At 33.0% G+C, this 19,859-nt stretch overlaps 1 protein-coding gene across 2 annotated transcripts; it reads left to right on the top strand.

Annotated features, from left to right (window-relative positions):
- The first annotated feature begins 17,603 nt into the window (after positions 1-17,603).
- LOC117120273 lies at positions 17,604-19,849 on the top strand. Of its 2 annotated transcripts, none has more exons than XM_033265285.1 (2): positions 17,604-17,740; positions 18,564-19,849. In XM_033265285.1, exon 2 carries the CDS (start codon positions 18,709-18,711, stop codon positions 19,450-19,452), a length of 744 nt encoding a protein of 247 aa, XP_033121176.1. In that variant the 5' UTR covers positions 17,604-17,740; positions 18,564-18,708; the 3' UTR covers positions 19,453-19,849. The 2 variants fall into 2 exon arrangements, with proteins under 2 accessions (XP_033121176.1, XP_033121177.1); XM_033265286.1 differs by lacking the exon at positions 17,604-17,740 and adding an exon at positions 17,800-17,816.
- Positions 19,850-19,859: the final 10 nt, after the last annotated feature.

Raw genomic sequence — 19,859 nt, 5'->3', positions numbered from 1 at the left:
TAATTTTCGCCTAGGCGATACACAATGTGGCTAAGGAAAGTTTTGTTTTTTCAACATGTGCAGATTGTGCTTATCTGGCTCATTAAACAATACCACACATAAGGCTAATTAAAGTTAGATTGCTTAAACCAGCTAGCCTCCTATCCTGGTAACAGTTAGAAGTCCTTGATTTTACACTATCCTCCACGATTAAATATAGTACAGGCGCAAGTTATTATATTGGGTTTTATGCAAGAGCTAATAAGATAGGAATTTTTAAATAAACAGAATGTTTGTATGTACAAAAAAAAAATTGGAATTAAAATTTAAGATACATAAAATTGAACAAAAATAAATTCTTAAAATTGGAAAAAAAAAATTGAATACCAATACGCAATTCCAACCCACAACCTTACGTTATTTAGAACACATGCTTAACCGACCCCGCCATTCATGCGACATGCTTTATTAGTGGTAATGGCAATAATGTACAGTAATGTTTAAATATTTTATTTGAAAAAAAAAATTACTTAGAATGATCATCTGTTTTAAAATCAAATTTCTCAACATACTTGCCTTATATATCTAGCAGGTGGTTTTATTGGTAGATTAGTTGGTTTTTAAGTGTGTAAGTATGATTGATTTTGCTTTGCTTTACCGTACTGTAATTCTTGCCTAGGCGATACACAGTGTGGCTATAGGAAAGTTTTGTTTTTCTGAACATGTGCAGATTGTGCTTATCTGGCTCATTAAACAATACCACACATAAGGCTAATTAAAGTTAGATTGCTTAAACCAGCTAGCCTCCTATCCTGGTAACAGTTAGAAGTCCTTGATTTTACACTATCCTCCATGATTAAATGCGGTACAGGCGCAAGTTATTATATTGGGTTTTTTGGAAGAGCTTATAAGATAGGAATTTTTAAATAAACAGAATGTTTATATGTACAAAAAAAACATTATTTGGAATTACAGATACATAAAATTGAACAAAAATAAATTCTTAAAATCGGGAAAAAAAATATTGAATACCTATACGCAATTCCATCCCACGACCTTACGTTATTTAGAACACATGCTTAACCGACCCCGCCATTCATGCTACATGCTTTATTAGTGGTAATGGCAATAATGTACAGTAATATTTAAATATTTGAAAAAAAAAAATATACTTAGAATGATCATCTGTATAAAATCAAAATGCTTAAAATTGAAAAAAAAGGGCGATCGTGAAAGTTTGTTGGAAATCCCCTCTAGATATGATCTTATAGATCTTTATGATTGATTGGACATTATTTTTCCATAATTCATACTATTAAGGGCCTAAAGATTTCTTTTACCTGACAAGCGGATCACCTAACTCGTCCTTAGTGACGGGTTCATATCTAGTTTGTAGATGATTTTAAGTGTTAATTTGATTGGCGGGTGGCAAAATGTAGTTTGAGTAATGTGCAAATCTTTTTTATAGTTAAGAATTTCATATTAGCAGCAAAGAATGCGAGCCACTGATTGGTCAGAATATTTTTTGTCTCATGACAGTATTTGGAGATTGATGGTAAACCAGGCAACAGATTCTATTATTATTGACTGCTGTGATTACAAGCAGTAGTCACGCATAACGCATGACTTAATATAGTGGTTATTATACCAGAAATGTAAGAAAAGATCGAACTATTAATAAATAAATACAACAAACTTGATTTTATCAAGAAAAATATATATTATCACTTTGTTAAACATGCGTAATCAGACTTTTTTATGGTAATTAATTGATCGGTGATGACGTCATCTGGGCAAAGACCATTCGTAAAATTGACTATTCATAAAATCGACGTTCGTAAAATGGACGTTTTACTGTACATCCTGCAAAGCACCTTATGATCCATAACTTAACAGAGGTTGTATGGTCCAGTTCACTGGGGTAACCAGTACTTGGCTCGAAAGATGTACTGGGTTCTTTAAAGTGCACATGAGCCAATTGTGTACACTGGGCCTGTGGTTCATAGTCCTTATTTGCAAAGACTTTTTTCAACACCAGAACCAGCGCCGACATTATGGCTGTAAATTGCGTCGCCCCTGCCTTAATCGCTTGATCATTCGATCTATATCTTTCTTATTTTTTTAAAACATTCACCTCACACACATGTTTTATTTTTTGTTATTGCAGCTTTAGTTTAGATAACAGTAAGTTAAATTGATTTTTAAAATCTTCCATTGTCTAAAAAAAAAACTGAAAAATATGAGATACTGAAAATAGGATTTTCTATTCATTACATATTTCTTGTTTATAAGTCAAAATTGAAGGAAAGTACAGCTCATGGGAAGAATGATTAAGAACTTACCTTTCACCAGAAGCTGTGCTGTACATGTAACTTCACCCAGATGGTTAACTGCTTTGCATGTGTAATAACCTTCATCTTCTTGTATACATTCTTGAATATGTAATTCACAAATGCCTTCCTCTGTATGTTTGACAAAATATGCTGTCACATCTGTAATCTCAATGTTATCAAAATACCATGTAACCTGTGGTGGAGATCCAAACATAAATTACATTTGTGAATTGCAGAGAATGGATATATACAATTATGACACTAAACAGTGTTATAATATTGTATTAATAATAACATTTGAAATGGCAGTAATGTAGTTATTGTAAATGATAACACCAGTCTGTTATAATGCAGCTGTGCACAAGTTAATAATTAGAGATTAAAATAACAGCTCAGATTTGTGTTGAGACAAAAACATTTTCATAACTAATTTTATTTAATAATTAGAAATAGTGATGATAATTATAATCAACAAAATGTTAATGAGTGATTTAATTTTTCTTTACAGTGATTTCAACATTTCTGCTAAAGTAGTCATGGATCATGCAATTTAGAACAATGTTGCCTTCTATTGTTAAATGATTTTCATTGTACTGCTAGTAAGCTTGAAATAAAAAAAAAACAAAACAAACAAATGATGCTGTGAATTATTGGTCGTTTTCCTACTGTACCTTTACCTATTACCAACAGTCTATGTGATATTATTATCACATTATAAAAGAGGTGTTACCTGCGGTCTAGGTATGCCAGCAACTGCACACTGAAGAATTTCTGTAGATTCTCCATCTATTGACTTTGTTTCAATTTCCTTAGTGAAGTATGGAGCACATTCTTCCACTTCTGGGACTACCGACAGTTCAGAGACTTTTGGTATTGGGGCTTTTTCAACCTTTTACATAAAAAATTAAAATAACCATCACTGCATGCTTTGATGCTCTGCCAGGATTGGTTGGATAAAGTTTCCAACTTGATATATGACAAGTCAAAGTAGGACCCCATTGGAAATAAGTTTTTACTTTTAAGAAAAGTTTCATGGGCCATCTTACTTAATCTTTTATTGTTATTTGTTTGTCCTGCCATGTGCGATTCTATTTGTTTGGTAAAAATTTTGATGATGTGAAATTAAACTAAACTGAACTAGCAAGGTAAATAATTTCTCTGCTGTGTAGTTTTTTCTTGGCAAGAGATGTTTGAAAAGATTGTACTGTATTTCTATATATTCTGTAGGTTGGTGACAGAATGCCTCAACTCAATTATGGAATGGGTGATGGTTCTCTTAACATTTTCAAAAACTATGATTCAAACAGGCTTTGCACCAATAATAATAATAATATTACTGTAGTCAAAAAATATAACGATTATTTTATTATGTAAAATACCTTCAATTAATATTAATAAATGTAATTTCATGTTGATTTCATTAATTACATTTTTAATATTCATAATAAAAGGGAAATTTAACTTAAAATATATATTGTATCAATAATAATAATATTTCTGTAGTAATATATATAAATAATTATTTATTATGTAAAAAAACCTTCAGTTAATATTAATAAATGTAATTTCATGCTTATTTCATTAATTAAATTTTTAAAATTCATAAAAGGGAAATTGAAATGAAAATATTAAAAAACATTTCATAGTTATATTGTATCATCTTTCTTCCTTTTTGTTATGTAATAAATATGTTTTATATAAATTAATTGCTCACTTCCTTTTATTAATTATTAATAGTACACTATCAATAACTTCATTGTAACTATGTAGACTAAGTCATCACCTTACAACCTAATTTTTGCTAGTAATACTAACTGACAAGCTAAGCAACAGACAGTTCTGATGAAAAACTACTATGACAATTTAATTGTGTTTCAATTTAAACAATAATATATTTAATTGTTTGTGTCTGATAAATTGTGCAAATCCCAAAATATTATCATGGTCTATAAAATAAAATAAATATATCTGTCAGTATTACTATTTTCAAGTTATTATAATGTCTTTTTTTTTGTTGAAATACATTATATGTTTAAATAATTTTGGCACTGTGCAAAATGAGTGAGTTAGATTTACCTGTAAATGAAATTCTGGTTGCAAATCTGGTGGTCGGGTCTCAACTGGTGTTTAGTAATTTCAGTAACAGGAAACAGTAAAGAAACGAAAAAACAAACGAAAATTGATACTGATTTATACTACCAGTAACCATAATTTTTGTTTTACAGTAGAACCCAATGTTGGGACCATTGAAATGAGGGAAATGTAACACTACAGCAAAATCCTATAAGGGGAAGGAAACCCTTTCTGAGTTTTATTTATTTTTTAAAATTTTATTCCTGTCAGCACAGACAGAAAAAATTACAACAAACAGAACAAAAAGCTACAAAGAAAGAGGAAGGCTGAGGAGTGGCAAAAGCAGTATACAAACTACTATCACTGAATATGGTGTGCCCCTTAAACTCCAATACATTACAACACAAATTAAATATAAAAGGAATTTGTAAATATAACTATGATAAGTCAAGATAAAATATAATACAAAATTTATTTTATCAAAAATTATTATTATTAGTAATTCCAAAACAAATATAAACTATAAAGCCTAGAAAAAAAATGAATAACAATTTTATAAAAATACCAACAATATTTATTCTTTAATTTGTTAATACCATAAATTTAATTATCATTATGTATTGTTAATACCATAAATTTAATTATCATTTTGTATTGTTTTTTAAAATGTCAAAGTAATACAAATCCAAACATAATTAAGTGACACTTATTTATTATATTATCATTTAAATTCATATTTTGACACCTTTAAGCAATAAGCCATAATTTTTCTCCCAATCCTAAGAATAGATATTGGTATAGGTCTAGGCATGTGTTACTTTGTTGAATGAACCGACCATCAATTTCGACCCTCAAAATTTCTTTTTTTATGAACTTTCATCTCAAAATAAGATATTAACATGATACCAAAACATCATGTGTACATATCATTTTGTAAAATCATTTTTTGTTTGTGCAAATTATTGTACATAGCTAAATTTTCATGATTTTTTATGTTGTAATTAATTATCATTAAAAAAAAAAACATGACTTAGTTATAACAATAAGTTTTATCTGAATGTTAACTTGAATTGCAGTCAGCACAATGTAGGCATGCATGAGGTTAGAAAAAGAAAATTAAGATGGTCTTATTAGGGTCTGCTTCAATAGCTAAAACAATATATATATATAGTGCACAACTTACAGCATTAGGCCTAAAAAATGTTATGTTGGCGTAACCCGACCGACCTTAAAAATCAGCCGACCCTTGAAATTTTTATTTAAATTTCATGATACAAGTTTACGTGAGCAAAGTGGCCGTGGCTCAAAATGTTTCAAAAGTGGTCCAAGGGCGAAAAATGACAATTAGGGGCTTTATAAAGGCTTATTTAATTGATTTTATAAATGTCAAGGTCTTTGCTGAATATTGTGAGTTACAAAAAAAAGGGAAATCCCTACCTACCTACCTTATTTTTTGGAGCCCGTTACGCCAACATAACATTTTGTTAGGCCTTAGATATCAGTTATTAAGTTACTCTGTGAAATAAATTAATTGTCACAATTTTTTGGATCTGTAAGTGCTTTCAAAACACCTGCTTCTTTTGCCTATCTACATAGTGGCTTATCTACTGTACGTAGCCAAGGAACAAGCTGTTGTCTGTTATTAGAAAAGAATTTAATTTTAAAATTTCCATACTGGCCTTCATCCATTTCCACATTTTCTCACCTTTTCCTTTCAGCTTACTGAGTGCAGATTTGTATTCATTTTCATCGATGTACGTCATCCATTCATCTAAGAACTCCTGCTGATGTTTCTCTGGGACTAATATTCCAGCTAATTCTTTGATGAGATTCCCGCTAGAATGCATTTCCCATAGATTCATCAAAGCTTTAGGATCATTTGCTATTAAATAAAATACTATTGATCCTTTTCCGACCCTGGTCAATTTTAAACCGTAACGTTTATAATAGCTAATAAGTTTCTCCAATATTTCACAAAATTCTGGTATATCACCAAAATCCAGACAGTTTTTATGTTTATCAAGTTCAATTAACAAATCAAGAGCATAGGTTTTAGAAGAACGCCTTTTGCGCTTGCGAAATACTTTTAAAGCAATACCTTTAAAATAAAAGATAAAAAAATGAGTAAATGAATCTGATATTAGTGATATTATGATTTATAATAAATCCAGCATCCACATCAAAATAAAAATGTTCCTGTTCTTAATACCCCCTTCACACTGAACTATTTCGAGGAACGTTCCTGCCCGTTCTGAAAATTTCATGAAACGGGGTGAGGACGGGTTCAAACGTGCAATTTTTGCTTTTACTACGACACAACACAGTTTGAAGAAGTCCATTACGATTGCAGACGGTTTGTACAACGTTCGCACAACGTTTAAAATGGGAAGACGTTACGCTCAATTTCGATTGTAGTCCATTCTTAACAAGTTCCAATCCGTCCTCAACCCGTTTAACCCCGTTCACAGTAAGTTTCAACCCTTTATAAGACGTTTCTACGCGGTTCGCACTACGACGTGTCCGTTCAAACCAGTTCATGCTCAGTATTGCCCGTTTGCACTGCGTTCTCAGGCAGTCTTTAACACATTCAGAACAGGAATCGGGATCATGTTCCAGTCCAATCTGTTGTAATACGACCCGTATCATTTCGATTCAGTACTTGCTATAGTAAACATGCCAAGGAAACAGAAGAGGCAAGGGAGAGGAACCTCAAAGAAATACATTTATGATTTTCCTGCTGATGACGATGCTGGCCCATCTACTCCTGCTGCTGATAAAGACAAAGAGGAGGAAGTTCTAGGGAGTGAGGCACCATCCTAGAAAGTTAGGCACCATCACAGATTCAACAATGCAAGAAAAAAAGGTCAAAAACACTGACACACCATGGTAAAATAAAACAAAAATAACAATTTAGCCCGAGTGTTGATTTCCAAATAATAATTGATCTGCACTATTTATAACAAAAACTTTGCTGATTCGACTGCAAACGGGGTGGATGTAGTTAAAATGTAGTAGAAACGAGTAGATCTGACTAAAAACGGACTGAACATACTGACAATGTAGTAGGAAGGAGTAGATCTGAATAAAAACTGAGCAAGAACTTTTTAGAACTGAATAGCAACATTTCACAAACGTATAAACTGGTTAACACGGCTTAAGAACGCAGTGAAGACGTAATGAAATGTACAGTAGTTAGCCTTGCCTGAGAATGGGCAGGACGGGGTGGAACGTAACATCATCTGTGTTGGATCGTACTCATATTTTCCCCCCTGTTTGCAAGACGTTCAGCTCGTTTTTGACCCGTTCGTTCCATGTTCGCAGTACGGCAATTCCGTTTTCAGTACGGCAATCTCGTTCGAAATACGACCTTCCTCAGTCCTATTTTTGAACGGGTAGAATGTGATCAAATTTTAAACATGGTTGACGTTCTGGACCACCATTACCGTCCTTGCCCGTTCATACTAAGATTGTATTCGGTCTCTACTACGTCCATTCTGTTCATATCCCGTTCGTCCCTGTTCCACCCCGTTGTCCAGAACGTAGTGCAAACTAGTTCAGTGTGAAGGGATAATACAGTTTTCTTTTTCATTGTCAAGATGGGACGGTACAATACAATCCATCGGGTGGTCAGACAAGATCTCTAAAGCAAACCTAATTACTATTGCATTTAGCATGGGATCTTAACCACCTACAATGTTTTCAATAATATAAAAAAGACACAATGTATGCAATCTGAGTTTGAATGGTGAACAGATTCACTTGGCAGAACTAAAGCAAAATGTCATAGAACTTTGTTTTCCTGTTTAGAATTTGTCTACAATTAGACAAAAATATGTGAAACTGTGATATGTTTGCAATCTTTTTTTATTGTTATCAACATGAGTTTCACAATATTTCTTATATATAAGCCAACATTAAGAAAGCTTAAGATTTTGGAGATTGGTCTTAAATGTTTACAAACCAAACTGTTGCTGTAAACCATAGATTGTGTACAATCCAAGCTAGCATTAAGTGCTAGTAGTATAAGACACCAAATGTAAATATTATCTTACCACTTGTTTGTCCCAAGTTTGAAGATGGCCTTGGAATTTCTGAAATATAATTAACAATGGATTACCTGCACAATAAATATTGATATTTATTTACCAAAATTAACAATTGGACTGTAAATATTTATACAGTAGGAATGCACTTTTTGAGACCGACAGTACTGATTTAAATAATATATTATAAAATACAATATTAATTTAAATAAACTATCCAAATCTTTCAAATGAGAAGGAACAATTAAACTTAAACCCCCCAAAAACTAAAAGCTACATTATACAAGCCATCAAGGGATGGGTCTTGTTGATGGGTCTTGTTTACAAAAATGTATAGAGTACTGACAATGAAAATGAGACTAGAATTAATTATGGCATCAACTGTTAAGGGTTGTTTTGAGGAAACAGTATTACCTTCTACAGTACATTACATGATTACTGTAGGCCCATAACTCAATGAAATGACCCTAACAAAATCCATCCAGACCAACCTTGGCCATGACAAATTGGCAAACAAAGTTTAAACTTCTACTTTAATAGAATAAGTGTATCTCTATACTGAATAAATTTCACAATCAATATTAAGTGTCCACAGGGTCAATCAAAGTAGGGGGTATTTTTAGGGTTAATGGTCCTGAAACCATGTTCAGGATGAATCATACCTTTATTATTGCTCGAATTACCTTGCAAATTTCATATACTGTAAGTAGTAGTATGAGCACATTTATCATCCATGTTTAAATTAACTTCCTTACTTAAAAAATGATAAGATCATTCAGAAAAAGCAAAAATCTATTTTCGCATAATACTTCAGGGGATTTTTGGGGGCATATAACATCCTAATAAAATATGTTACCCAAATTGTTATAGTATTTCTTAAAATAGGAGCCTATGTAGCAATTTGCTACTTTTCTTCTTTCTTATTCGAGAAGATATAAAATTGTAAAAATTGTGCAAATTTACCGGAATGAAAAGCGGGTGTAGTACCTAAATATAAAAGGTAATAACTTTAAAACCGTTTGGAAATTAAGCTGAAATTTTGGACTCTTTCTTTTGACGTACAGTATCAAGGTATTTTTTAAAGGGAAATCCAAGGGTGTTGGGGCGGGGGGTGTGTTACATGGGAATTTTAAAATTTCTGGCTGATTTGAGCTGAAATTACTCAAATAAACAATCAAATAAATCTTGATATGAATAACTTGAGATCAACCACAGTATACAAAAATAGTAAAACATTACTAGAAGAAAAGAGAAGAATTGGAGAAATATTACCAGCTGAGTAGTTCCATCACATATGTTAACTATCTGGTAAAATTTTAAAATAAATATTTCTATTTCAAATGCTGACACAATGTATGCAATCTGAGTTTGAATGGTGAACAGATTCACTTGGCAGAACTAAAGCAAAATGTCATAGAACTTTGTTTTCCTGTTTAGAATTTGTCTACAATTAGACAAAAATATGTGAAACTGTGATATGTTTGCAATCTTTTTTTATTGTTATCAACATGAGAATTCACAATATTTCTTATATATAAGTTTGCCAACATTAAGAAAGCTTAAGATTTTGGAGATTGGTCTTAAATGTTTGAGACTTTACAAACCAAACTATTGCTGTAAACCATAGATTGTGTACAATCCAAGCTAGCATTAAGTGCTAGTAGTATAAGACACCAAATGTAAATATTATCTTACCACTTGTTTGTCCCAAGTTTGAAGATGGCCTTGGGATTTCTGAAATATAATTAACAATGGATTACCTGCACAATAAACATTGATATTTATTTACCAAAATTAACAATTGGACTGTAAATATTTATACAGTAGGAATGCACTTTTTGAGACCAACAGTACTGATTTAAATAATATATTATAAAATACAATATTAATTTAAATAAACTATCCAAATCTTTCAAATGAGAAGGAACAATTAAACTTAAACCCCCCAAAAACTAAAAGCTACATTATACAAGCCATCAAGGGATGGGTCTTGTTGATGGGTCTTGTTTACAAAAATGTATAGAGTACTGACAATGAAAATGAGACTAGAATTAATTATGGCATCAACTGTTAAGGGTTGTTTTGAGGAAACAGTATTACCTTCTACAGTATATTACATGATTACTGTAGGCCCATAACTCAATGAAATGACCCTAACAAAATCCATCCAGACCAACCTTGGCCATGACAAATTGGCAAACAAAGTTTAAACTTCTACTTTAATAGAATAAGTGTATCTCTATACTGAATAAATTTCACAATCAATATTAAGTGTCCACAGGGTCAATCAAAGTAGGGGGTATTTTTAGGGTTAATGGTCCTGAAACCATGTTCAGGATGAATCATACCTTTATTATTGCTCGAATTACCTTGCAAATTTCATATACTGTAAGTAGTAGTATGAGCACATTTATCATCCATGTTTAAATTAACTTCCTTACTTAAAAAATGATAAGATCATTCAGAAAAAGCAAAAATCTATTTTCGCATAATACTTCAGGGGATTTTTGGGGGCATATAACATCCTAATAAAATATGTTACCCAAATTGTTATAGTATTTCTTAAAATAGGAGCCTATGTAGCAATTTGCTACTTTTCTTCTTTCTTATTCGAGAAGATATAAAATTGTAAAAATTGTGCAAATTTACCGGAATGAAAAGCGGGTGTAGTACCTAAATATAAAAGGTAATAACTTTAAAACCGTTTGGAAATTAAGCTGAAATTTTGGACTCTTTCTTTTGACGTACAGTATCAAGGTATTTTTTAAAGGGAAATCCAAGGGTGTTGGGGCGGGGGGTGTGTTACATGGGAATTTTAAAATATCTGGCTGATTTGAGCTGAAATTACTCAAATAAACAATCAAATAAATCTTGATATGAATAACTTGAGATCAACCACAGTATACAAAAATAGTAAAACATTACTAGAAGAAAAGAGAAGACTTGGAGAAATATTACCAGCTGAGTAGTTCCATCACATATGTTAACTATCTGGTAAAATTCTAAAATATATATTTCTATTTCAAATGCTGACACAATGTATGCAATCTGAGTTTGAATGGTGAACAGATTCACTTGGCAGAACTAAAGCAAAATGTCATAGAACTTTGTTTTCCTGTTTAGAATTTGTCTACAATTAGACAAAAATATGTGAAACTGTGATATGTTTGCAATCTTTTTTACTGTTATCAACATGAGAATTCACAATATTTCTTATATATAAGTTTGCCAACATTAAGAAAGCTTAAGATTTTGGAGATTGGTCTTAAATGTTTGAGTCTTTACAAACCAAACTGTTGCTGTAAACCATAGAGTGTGTACAATCCAAGCTAGCATTAAGTGCTAGTAGTATAAGACACCAAATGTAAATATTATCTTACCACTTGTTTGTCCCAAGTTTGAAGATGGCCTTGGAATTTCTGAAATATAATTAACAATGGATTACCTGCACAATAAATATTGATATTTATTTACCAAAATTAACAATTGGACTGTAAATATTTATACAGTAGGAATGCACTTTTTGAGACCGACAGTACTGATTTAAATAATATATTATAAAATACAATATTAATTTAAATAAACTATCCAAATCTTCCAAATGAGAAGGAACAATTAAACTTAAACCCCCCAAAAACTAAAAGCTACATTATACAAGCCATCAAGGGATGGGTCTTGTTGATACCTCTTTAAAATTAAAATGATTTTGAACTATAAGAACTATTTACAATTCCTATCAACAAAGCCCTGGAGAGTTAAATAAAGCAGTTCAAATGCACACCATTCTTAAACCACTTTTTTGTTGTAAATATCACTTTAATTCAGCATTCTGCGAACTATTCCAACAAAGAATACATTGATATAAAACAGCAATTAAATTCAATCACCTTCTTTTAAAACTTCCACAGCCAATGGAAGTTTAAGGTCATTCAGGTTTTTAATGAAGGCGTCCATATTTCCTTCACAAATTGACATGTCTTGCTCCAGATCCATAATCAAACTCCATGTGTCTGCATACTCCTTTACTGGATTGTTATACAATCCACTGATCTTTTTAATGTCATTATCAATCAGTACCATTCCAAGTTTCATAATTTTTTGTCTATGAGGTGTGAATTTTGAGATTATAACACCTTTAACATTTGGAAACGATTGTAGCAGGTTATCTTTAATTTTCCTCTCTAAGCCATATTGCTTCGATAAGTTTATTGTATCATACAGAAGACTTAGATCGTTTAAGTGCAGATCCCCAGAATCAGTCAACAAATCTATCAAGTCCATCACATTGGTAGCCCTTTCCAACGCAAAGTTGTCTTTTAAGAGATCTCTGTACGAGACTTTGAGCATACTGAGCAATCCCCGCTTGTCATACCAATCCGAAAAAAATGCCAAAAGCCTTTTGAAAATTTGATCAGTGATTTCTATAGAATTAACAAAATAAAGATGTCTCATTATTAATTTAGCTGGTTACAAGATACCCTGTATTTACAGTAAATTGAAGGTTATAAACATTATTTGGAAATTAAATTAAAATATTAAAAAGATCAAAAACAAATAAACATCTACATGTTTATCAAAGTCATTTTAATTTATTGTCATTATAATATTCATATCAGCATCAACATTCTATACAAATTTATATATTTTTTATTAAAAGAATTTTTTTAGTACAATATGAAATTACAAAAATAATATTAGTAATAATTATTATAAATAAGATTATTTTGATTATTTCATTATACTTATTCAAATACTTTTCAATCAAAATTCCCTGACTTAAAAGACAAAATTTTGTATAGAATATTGAAATGATAGGAAATTAATGTATTTTTGTTTTGGTTTAAAGTATTCTTGATCTGTTCAGTGTTACCAGAAATGTTTTTTCAGTTTTTTTTCAAATACAAAATTTTTTCAATGACCTGTCTCCGATATTGTGTGAGAGCATGTTGATATATTTCTTCATTAGTTTACCTTCCATTCTATCTTTACTATTGTTAACCTTTCTATCTCATTGACCTTCTGTTCTGTCACCATTACATTTCTGGAAAAAAATATTTTTGTTATATTAACTACAACTTCAGAGGTTCTGGACTGGGCTACTAGTTTATATCTTTTTTCTATTTGCACAACCCGTGGGAGTTGGAAGTACAAAGAAGGGGNNNGTCCCTGTCTCTTATACACATCTTGATGTGTATAAGAGACAGAGACAATCCAAGACATAGGTATATAACAACTAATACTTATAAGTCTTACAAAAAAACATGTAATTTATTCAAAATCCATTAGTTAATACTTATAAGTCTTACAAAAAAACATGTAATTTATTCAAAATCCATTAGTATTGGGAGCATGAGGTGCAGTGTGTAAGGTGTTGGACTTCTGATCATGAGATTGGGAGTTTGAGATTGACGCTTGTCGCATTGCTTATGCCCTTGGGTAAGACACTTTACTTACGCTTGCCTCTCTTCACCCAGGAGTATAAATGGGGGGGGGGGATCATGTCGTTAACCTGCTCATTGGTGAACCTGCTACGAAGGTTTCAGTCAATTAATAACCGCAACTAGAATCGATTATACGCGATTATTAGCTAAAGGCCACTACATTAAAACCAACGTGTAGCTCCTGTGATTCATACGAATCAACGAATGAATGAATGAAATGTATAACCACGTTATAAACAACAACATGATGAACACATACTTACCATCTTTGATGACAGCTGGATATCCAAAGATCACTTAGAGCCCCAGCCCCCCCTAGTGAGGTCACAAAGATCCATTAAAAGTCAGGGACAAAGCTGCTAGATATGAAGTACTGATACTTGATGGATTTGGGGTGGGGGTGGTTTTCGCTCAAAAGTAATGTTTTTTCCCTGGTAACGACCCAGACTAGCAAATGTTATTTATGAACTTATTAATTCGCAAGAAATATATTGAAAGGTAAGTCAAATATATCCTTATTAAACATAATAATACAAATTTGTACATTTAGTACAGTAGTAGTAACTAGCATAGTAGTAAAAATATATTATAATATACTGTAATTCATTATAACAAATATATTAACAAGTTTTAATAACAAGATCAAATTCAACTCACCCATCAAATGATACATCAATCCCAAAGTTCAGTATCGCACCAGAGACAACTCAAGTCACATTTTACCAATGGCTGATTCCCCATATCTGCTTATAATGCCTGCAAAAACAAATCAAAACTTCCTAAAGTTAGGCTGTATGAGAACAATGCTATTAAACGACGTCCAAAATTAAAACTGAAATCATACATGCAAAACATTTGAGTTATATAAATCAAGAGAACAAAGTAAGCACAGGCTATGTGTTTCATCACAGATTTTTAGGATTTTAGCGCATTTTACTACTAACTCAAGAAGTCAATAGTTCTACCTGTAATTTGAATATTTCAAAATACAGCTGCAAAATATTAATGAGACATGGAGAGTTTTATATTGTATTGTATGTTAGACCACGGAGGTATTATTGAGAAGGAGATCACTCGTCAACAGATCCCTTTGACGCGACAATCCCATGTGTTCCCCGCCTTTGGATCGCGCGCGGGCGTATTACCCTATAATTCACATTTTTTCGTTAGCAACAACTTGGCAACAACATGCGTTTTATACGCTCCAGCACAGCAGTTGTGCGATGAAGCGTCTGATTTTAACCCATAAATATCTATATAATAAACAATGTTCTCCTGATTGAATTTTTTCGGACTTTTAGTAAGTTATTATGTGTATATTTCAGAAACAGATTCCGCAAAATATTTCTGTTAAAATTACTTCTGTGTTCATTATAATTTTGTCTAAAGATCGATTTGTTTGACTTTAAAGCTAAGGCAGCGTAAAACTGAAAATTACTCTGATTCTGGATTGAATTTTTGAATAGTTAACCCTTGTTAACCCTAAAATGACTTAGTTTATTATAATCCTCCATCATTCCTTAATTAATATCTGTTAAAATTGGAATTATCGAGTTTTATTCAATTTATGGACATTCAAGTTGCAATATACTTACTGTTAAAGCTGATGTAAATGTTTCATTAAATTCGAAACTCTTTTTTTTAGAAAATATAATTATTGTTTGGTATTTCTTGAACGACCAATGTATTAGCTTCAAGATGGAAATGAATGCGCAGCCATAGTGATTGACTGTAAGTGAGAAAAGAACGTGCTCTCCATTTCGCCTTGTTCAATCTTTGGTAAGGTACCGTATTATTGAGAAGGAGATCACTCGAAAAAGCTACGTGCACACAGAGCTATGCAAATGAACCAAGAAAAAAGCTGTCGCAGCGCGTGAAGAACGTTTGCGCGATGCTTTTAAAGTCCCATGTGTTCCCCGCCATCAAATTTTCAGCAGGCAGTTTACCAAAAAATTGAACATGGCGAAATGTAGAGCACCTTCTTTTTTCGATGCGCACTACATACAGTCAATCACTATGGCTGCGCAATCGTTTCCATTTTGAAGCTGATACATTAATCCCTCATAAAATATCAAACATATTAATATTTTCCACCAAAAAAAGTTTCGAATTTAATAGAACATTTACATGACCTTTAAAAGTATAGTATATTTCAACTTCAATTTCCATAAATTGGCAAAAATTCGCTAATTCTAATTTTAACAGATATTAATTAATAAATGATTGAGGATTTAATAGACTAAGTCATTTTAGGGAAAAAGATACCAAAAGTCCGAAAAAAAAACCTAATCAGGGGAACACTGTTCATTATTATAAAGATATTTAATGGGTTAAAAATCAAACGATTTTTGCACAACTGCTCTGCTGGAAGCGTATAAATGCATGTCGTTGTCAAGTTGTTGCTAACGAAAAAATGTGAGTTATAGGGTAATACGCCCGCGCGCGATGTCAAAGCGGGAAACAAATGGGTTTGTCGCGTCAAAGGGAACTGTTGCCGAGTGTGATCTCCTTCTCAATAATACCTCCATGGTTAGACCTAGGCGTCACCGGTTAGGCTAGCCTAAGCATAGGCGTAGATCCCGGGGGGATGGGGGGATATATTCCCCAATATTTGACAAGGGCGGGGGGGGGGATGGTCCATTGTATCATCCCCCCCCCCATATTTTGACTATGTATGGGATAAAATGGGGCTTTACACACTTCAAAAGACTGTCACAGAAATAATTTGCACTGTCTTATGCGCTTACAAAGATGAAAATTAGCATAATGTTAACAAACTATATGAAAAAACATAATGTCTAGCTTCCGTACGTGCTGCACGCGTAAAAATGCGCGCGTGTAGTGGAAAATTTCAAAAAATTTCGAAATGCTCTAAACTGCCTGAAACGTGCTCTTATTTAGTCAAAAAGTGATTTTAAGCATTTTAAAATTTTGACGCACGCGTGCTCGCGCGTAATGAAGCGCACGCGTAAAATTATGGTACAGCACATTCAACATTAACCCGAAGTTAATGCTCACTTAATACGATTTCGAAATGGCAATTGGTTAGGCTGATATGATCGATAATGTAAAAACACAAAATTGCGCGTAGATGACGTCACGCATGACTGAGCGCGTTGAAAAGCTGACAATGACAATTCCAGACCAAGCCAAATGTTCGTTGACAGCGATTGTGCGTAACTCGTGGTATTTTTTGAGATATCGTGCGAACAGAAAAGGGGAGAAAGAAAGAAGAATAAAAAGGAAAAAAAAATCCTGACAATAACAAGAGGTGATCCGCTCGAGAAGCGGATCACCAAAAAGTTGATCCAGTACAATAACAAGAGGTGATCCGCTAACGTTAGCGGATCACCAAAAAAGTTGTAAGATCTCTGACAATAACAAGAGGTGATCCGCTCGAGAAGCGGATCACCAAAAAAAGATGATGATGATCCTGACAATAACAAGAGGTGATCCGCTAGTGTAGCGGATCACCATAAAAGATGATTCAGTACAATAACAATAGGAGATCCGCTAGTGTAGCGGATCACCAATAGGCATTTTTCGTTTTGACTACGCGGCCAATCTACTACGCACTAATGGGGCGTGACGGCAACGCCAAGATACTGTTCGCGTACTCCTCCAAAAGTTGTTTTCGTTTTTAGGTGGCGCCTACGGCACGACGACACCAGAGCAGACGTACGTACGACCATGGCTAACCTAGAACTGTTGATAATCTTGCCTCATGCTACTCATTGGATGTAATCGACGATTTAGAATTCATGTTGCTGTCTGAAATTAACAGACCGACAAACGCAGACCTTGAATGATGGAAGTACGACAAGTTTAAGCTGGAAACATTAAATAACGATGAATGTAATGCTTACTTCAGGTAGGTAGGCCTAGGCCCTAGTATAGTACAGACTAGACGCAGACCCCCGCCCATATAGAATAGGCCTTAGGCCTAGGTATTTAAAGTACATTTATTCCTAGCTACGTACTGCATCAAGCTTGCTCACAGCTAGGGACTTTGTTCTTTGACTAGGCATAGCCTAGAGGTCTACTCTAATTAGGTCCCAAAATATTGTATTTTTATAGCATAAGCCCTATCCTAGTTAGTTAGCCTAGGCCCTAGTTGTAATTTGCAATGTTATCTGTATCCTGGGGGTGGGCGCCTGCCCGGTTGTAGGTGGCCACCATTACTTGTACAAGATACAAGTCAACTTTATTGTCAAAATAATACATTCTGAGATATTTGTTGTACATGACATAGAATCGTTCATAAACATATAGAGTGTTAAATAAAGATTTCTTAGAAAATAAAAATGTTTGATTAAATAGATTACAAGCGATGTACAATGCTGAATTTTTAAAACGGTTTGAGGATATTTTGTTTTGTTTATGTCTAACCCTTCCCGATCTATTTATGATAATGTCTGAAAATAATGAATGGGATGAATCTTGCATAATTGAATTAAATTTCTTAAGTAAAGAATCATTAAGAATATCTTCCAAGGACTTAACGTCGGCTCCAATCACTCGATGGGACCCTTTCTAGGTGACCACTTTTGGGGTATGTAAATGGTGAAAGTCATACGTTTCCCAAGAATATAAATCATGAAAATTTTAATGATGTTAGTTTTCAACTTGCTCAGTCATTGCATTTGTTTTTAATTTTTAAGTTCAAAGTACAGCCTTTTTTATTTTTATTTCAGGTTCTTCAAAGAGGATATTCACCATTTGAAAGATGTGTTTCACATTCCAGATCAAGTTAAATGTAAAAACAACTCGAAAATTGAAGGAATTGAAGCACTCTGTAAAATGTTGCAACGATATGCATATCCTTGCCGATAAGTTGACATGATTAAAACTTTTGCTAGGCCCGTACCCCAGCTTTGTTTAATAACTGGTCAGATGACAAACCACATATACAATATGTTTGGTAGACTTCTAACAGACCTTGATCAACCATGGCTTTTACCAGTCAATCTTGAAAAGTATGCCCAAGCAGTGTTTGAAAAGGAAGCTCCCCTTAAAAATTGCAGGGGCTTCATTGATGGAACCGTTAGGGCAGTGTGCAGGCCTCAAGAAAATCAACAGGTTCTGTTTAATGGTCATAAAAGGCTACATTCTATAAAGTTTCAGTCTCTGGTGGCAGCAAACGGCATGATTGCCAACATGTACGGTCCTATTGAAGGGAGACGGCATGACAGTTTTATGCTGCGTGAGTCAGGCTTACTGGATCAATTGGAGCAAATGTCTGTTAATACAAACAATGAAATCATGTGTATTTACGGGGACCCAGCATATCCTATAAGACCTCAACTTCAAGCACCATTTAAAGGCAACCTATCACCAATAGAACAGGACTACAATAAGGCAATGAGTGAAGTGCGTGTTTCTGTGGAATGGTTATTTGGGGACATATTAAATTACTTTAAATTCACTGATTTTAAAAAATCACAAAAAGTTGGAATGAGTGCTGTGGGGAAAATGTATCTTGTTTCTGCTTTACTGCAAAATGCACACACATGCCTATACAGAAACACAACATGTAATTACTTTGAACTCTGTCCTCCCAAGTCATATGATTATTTTCAGTAAATTTTGTTTGTTGGTGTGTTGACACAATAAAAGTGGATATCAGATATAAATACAAATCTCTTTTTATTCAATACTGTTCTTCCGTACTATTCCAGGTTTGAATATCAAAACCAAAGTAAAATACGTTATAAAAACCAGCTGTGAAAAATTCACAACAGAATAGCCTACATTATTTACATTTTAAGTGAGGCCAAACAACAAAGGTTTGCATTAATGTTAACATGACTAAACATATACAACATCAAAGGTCAACATTTTTATTCATTTTTTAAAATCTTTTTTTTTAATTCTACTGTATTTATTTTTTTTACGTATTTTTTTTAATGTAGACATGTCCAAGCAGTCGAAAACATAATACTGTACTGTACTTGCAAGACCAACAGCCTGTTCAACTCAAGAGCCAGATA

The sequence above is a fragment of the Anneissia japonica genome, unplaced genomic scaffold (assembly GCF_011630105.1).
Source record: "Anneissia japonica isolate Jap-2015-1 unplaced genomic scaffold, ASM1163010v1 scaffold287898_len83438_cov111, whole genome shotgun sequence".
In the NCBI taxonomy this organism is placed as follows: domain Eukaryota; kingdom Metazoa; phylum Echinodermata; class Crinoidea; order Comatulida; family Comatulidae; genus Anneissia; species Anneissia japonica.
This window is presented reverse-complemented; position numbering and strand designations above follow the sequence as displayed.

Excerpts from the sequence above, each read along its gene's own strand:
- LOC117120273 (XM_033265285.1), top strand. The coding sequence starts at position 18,709 with ATGATTAAAACTTTTGCTAGGCCCGTACCCCAGCTTTGTTTAATAACT.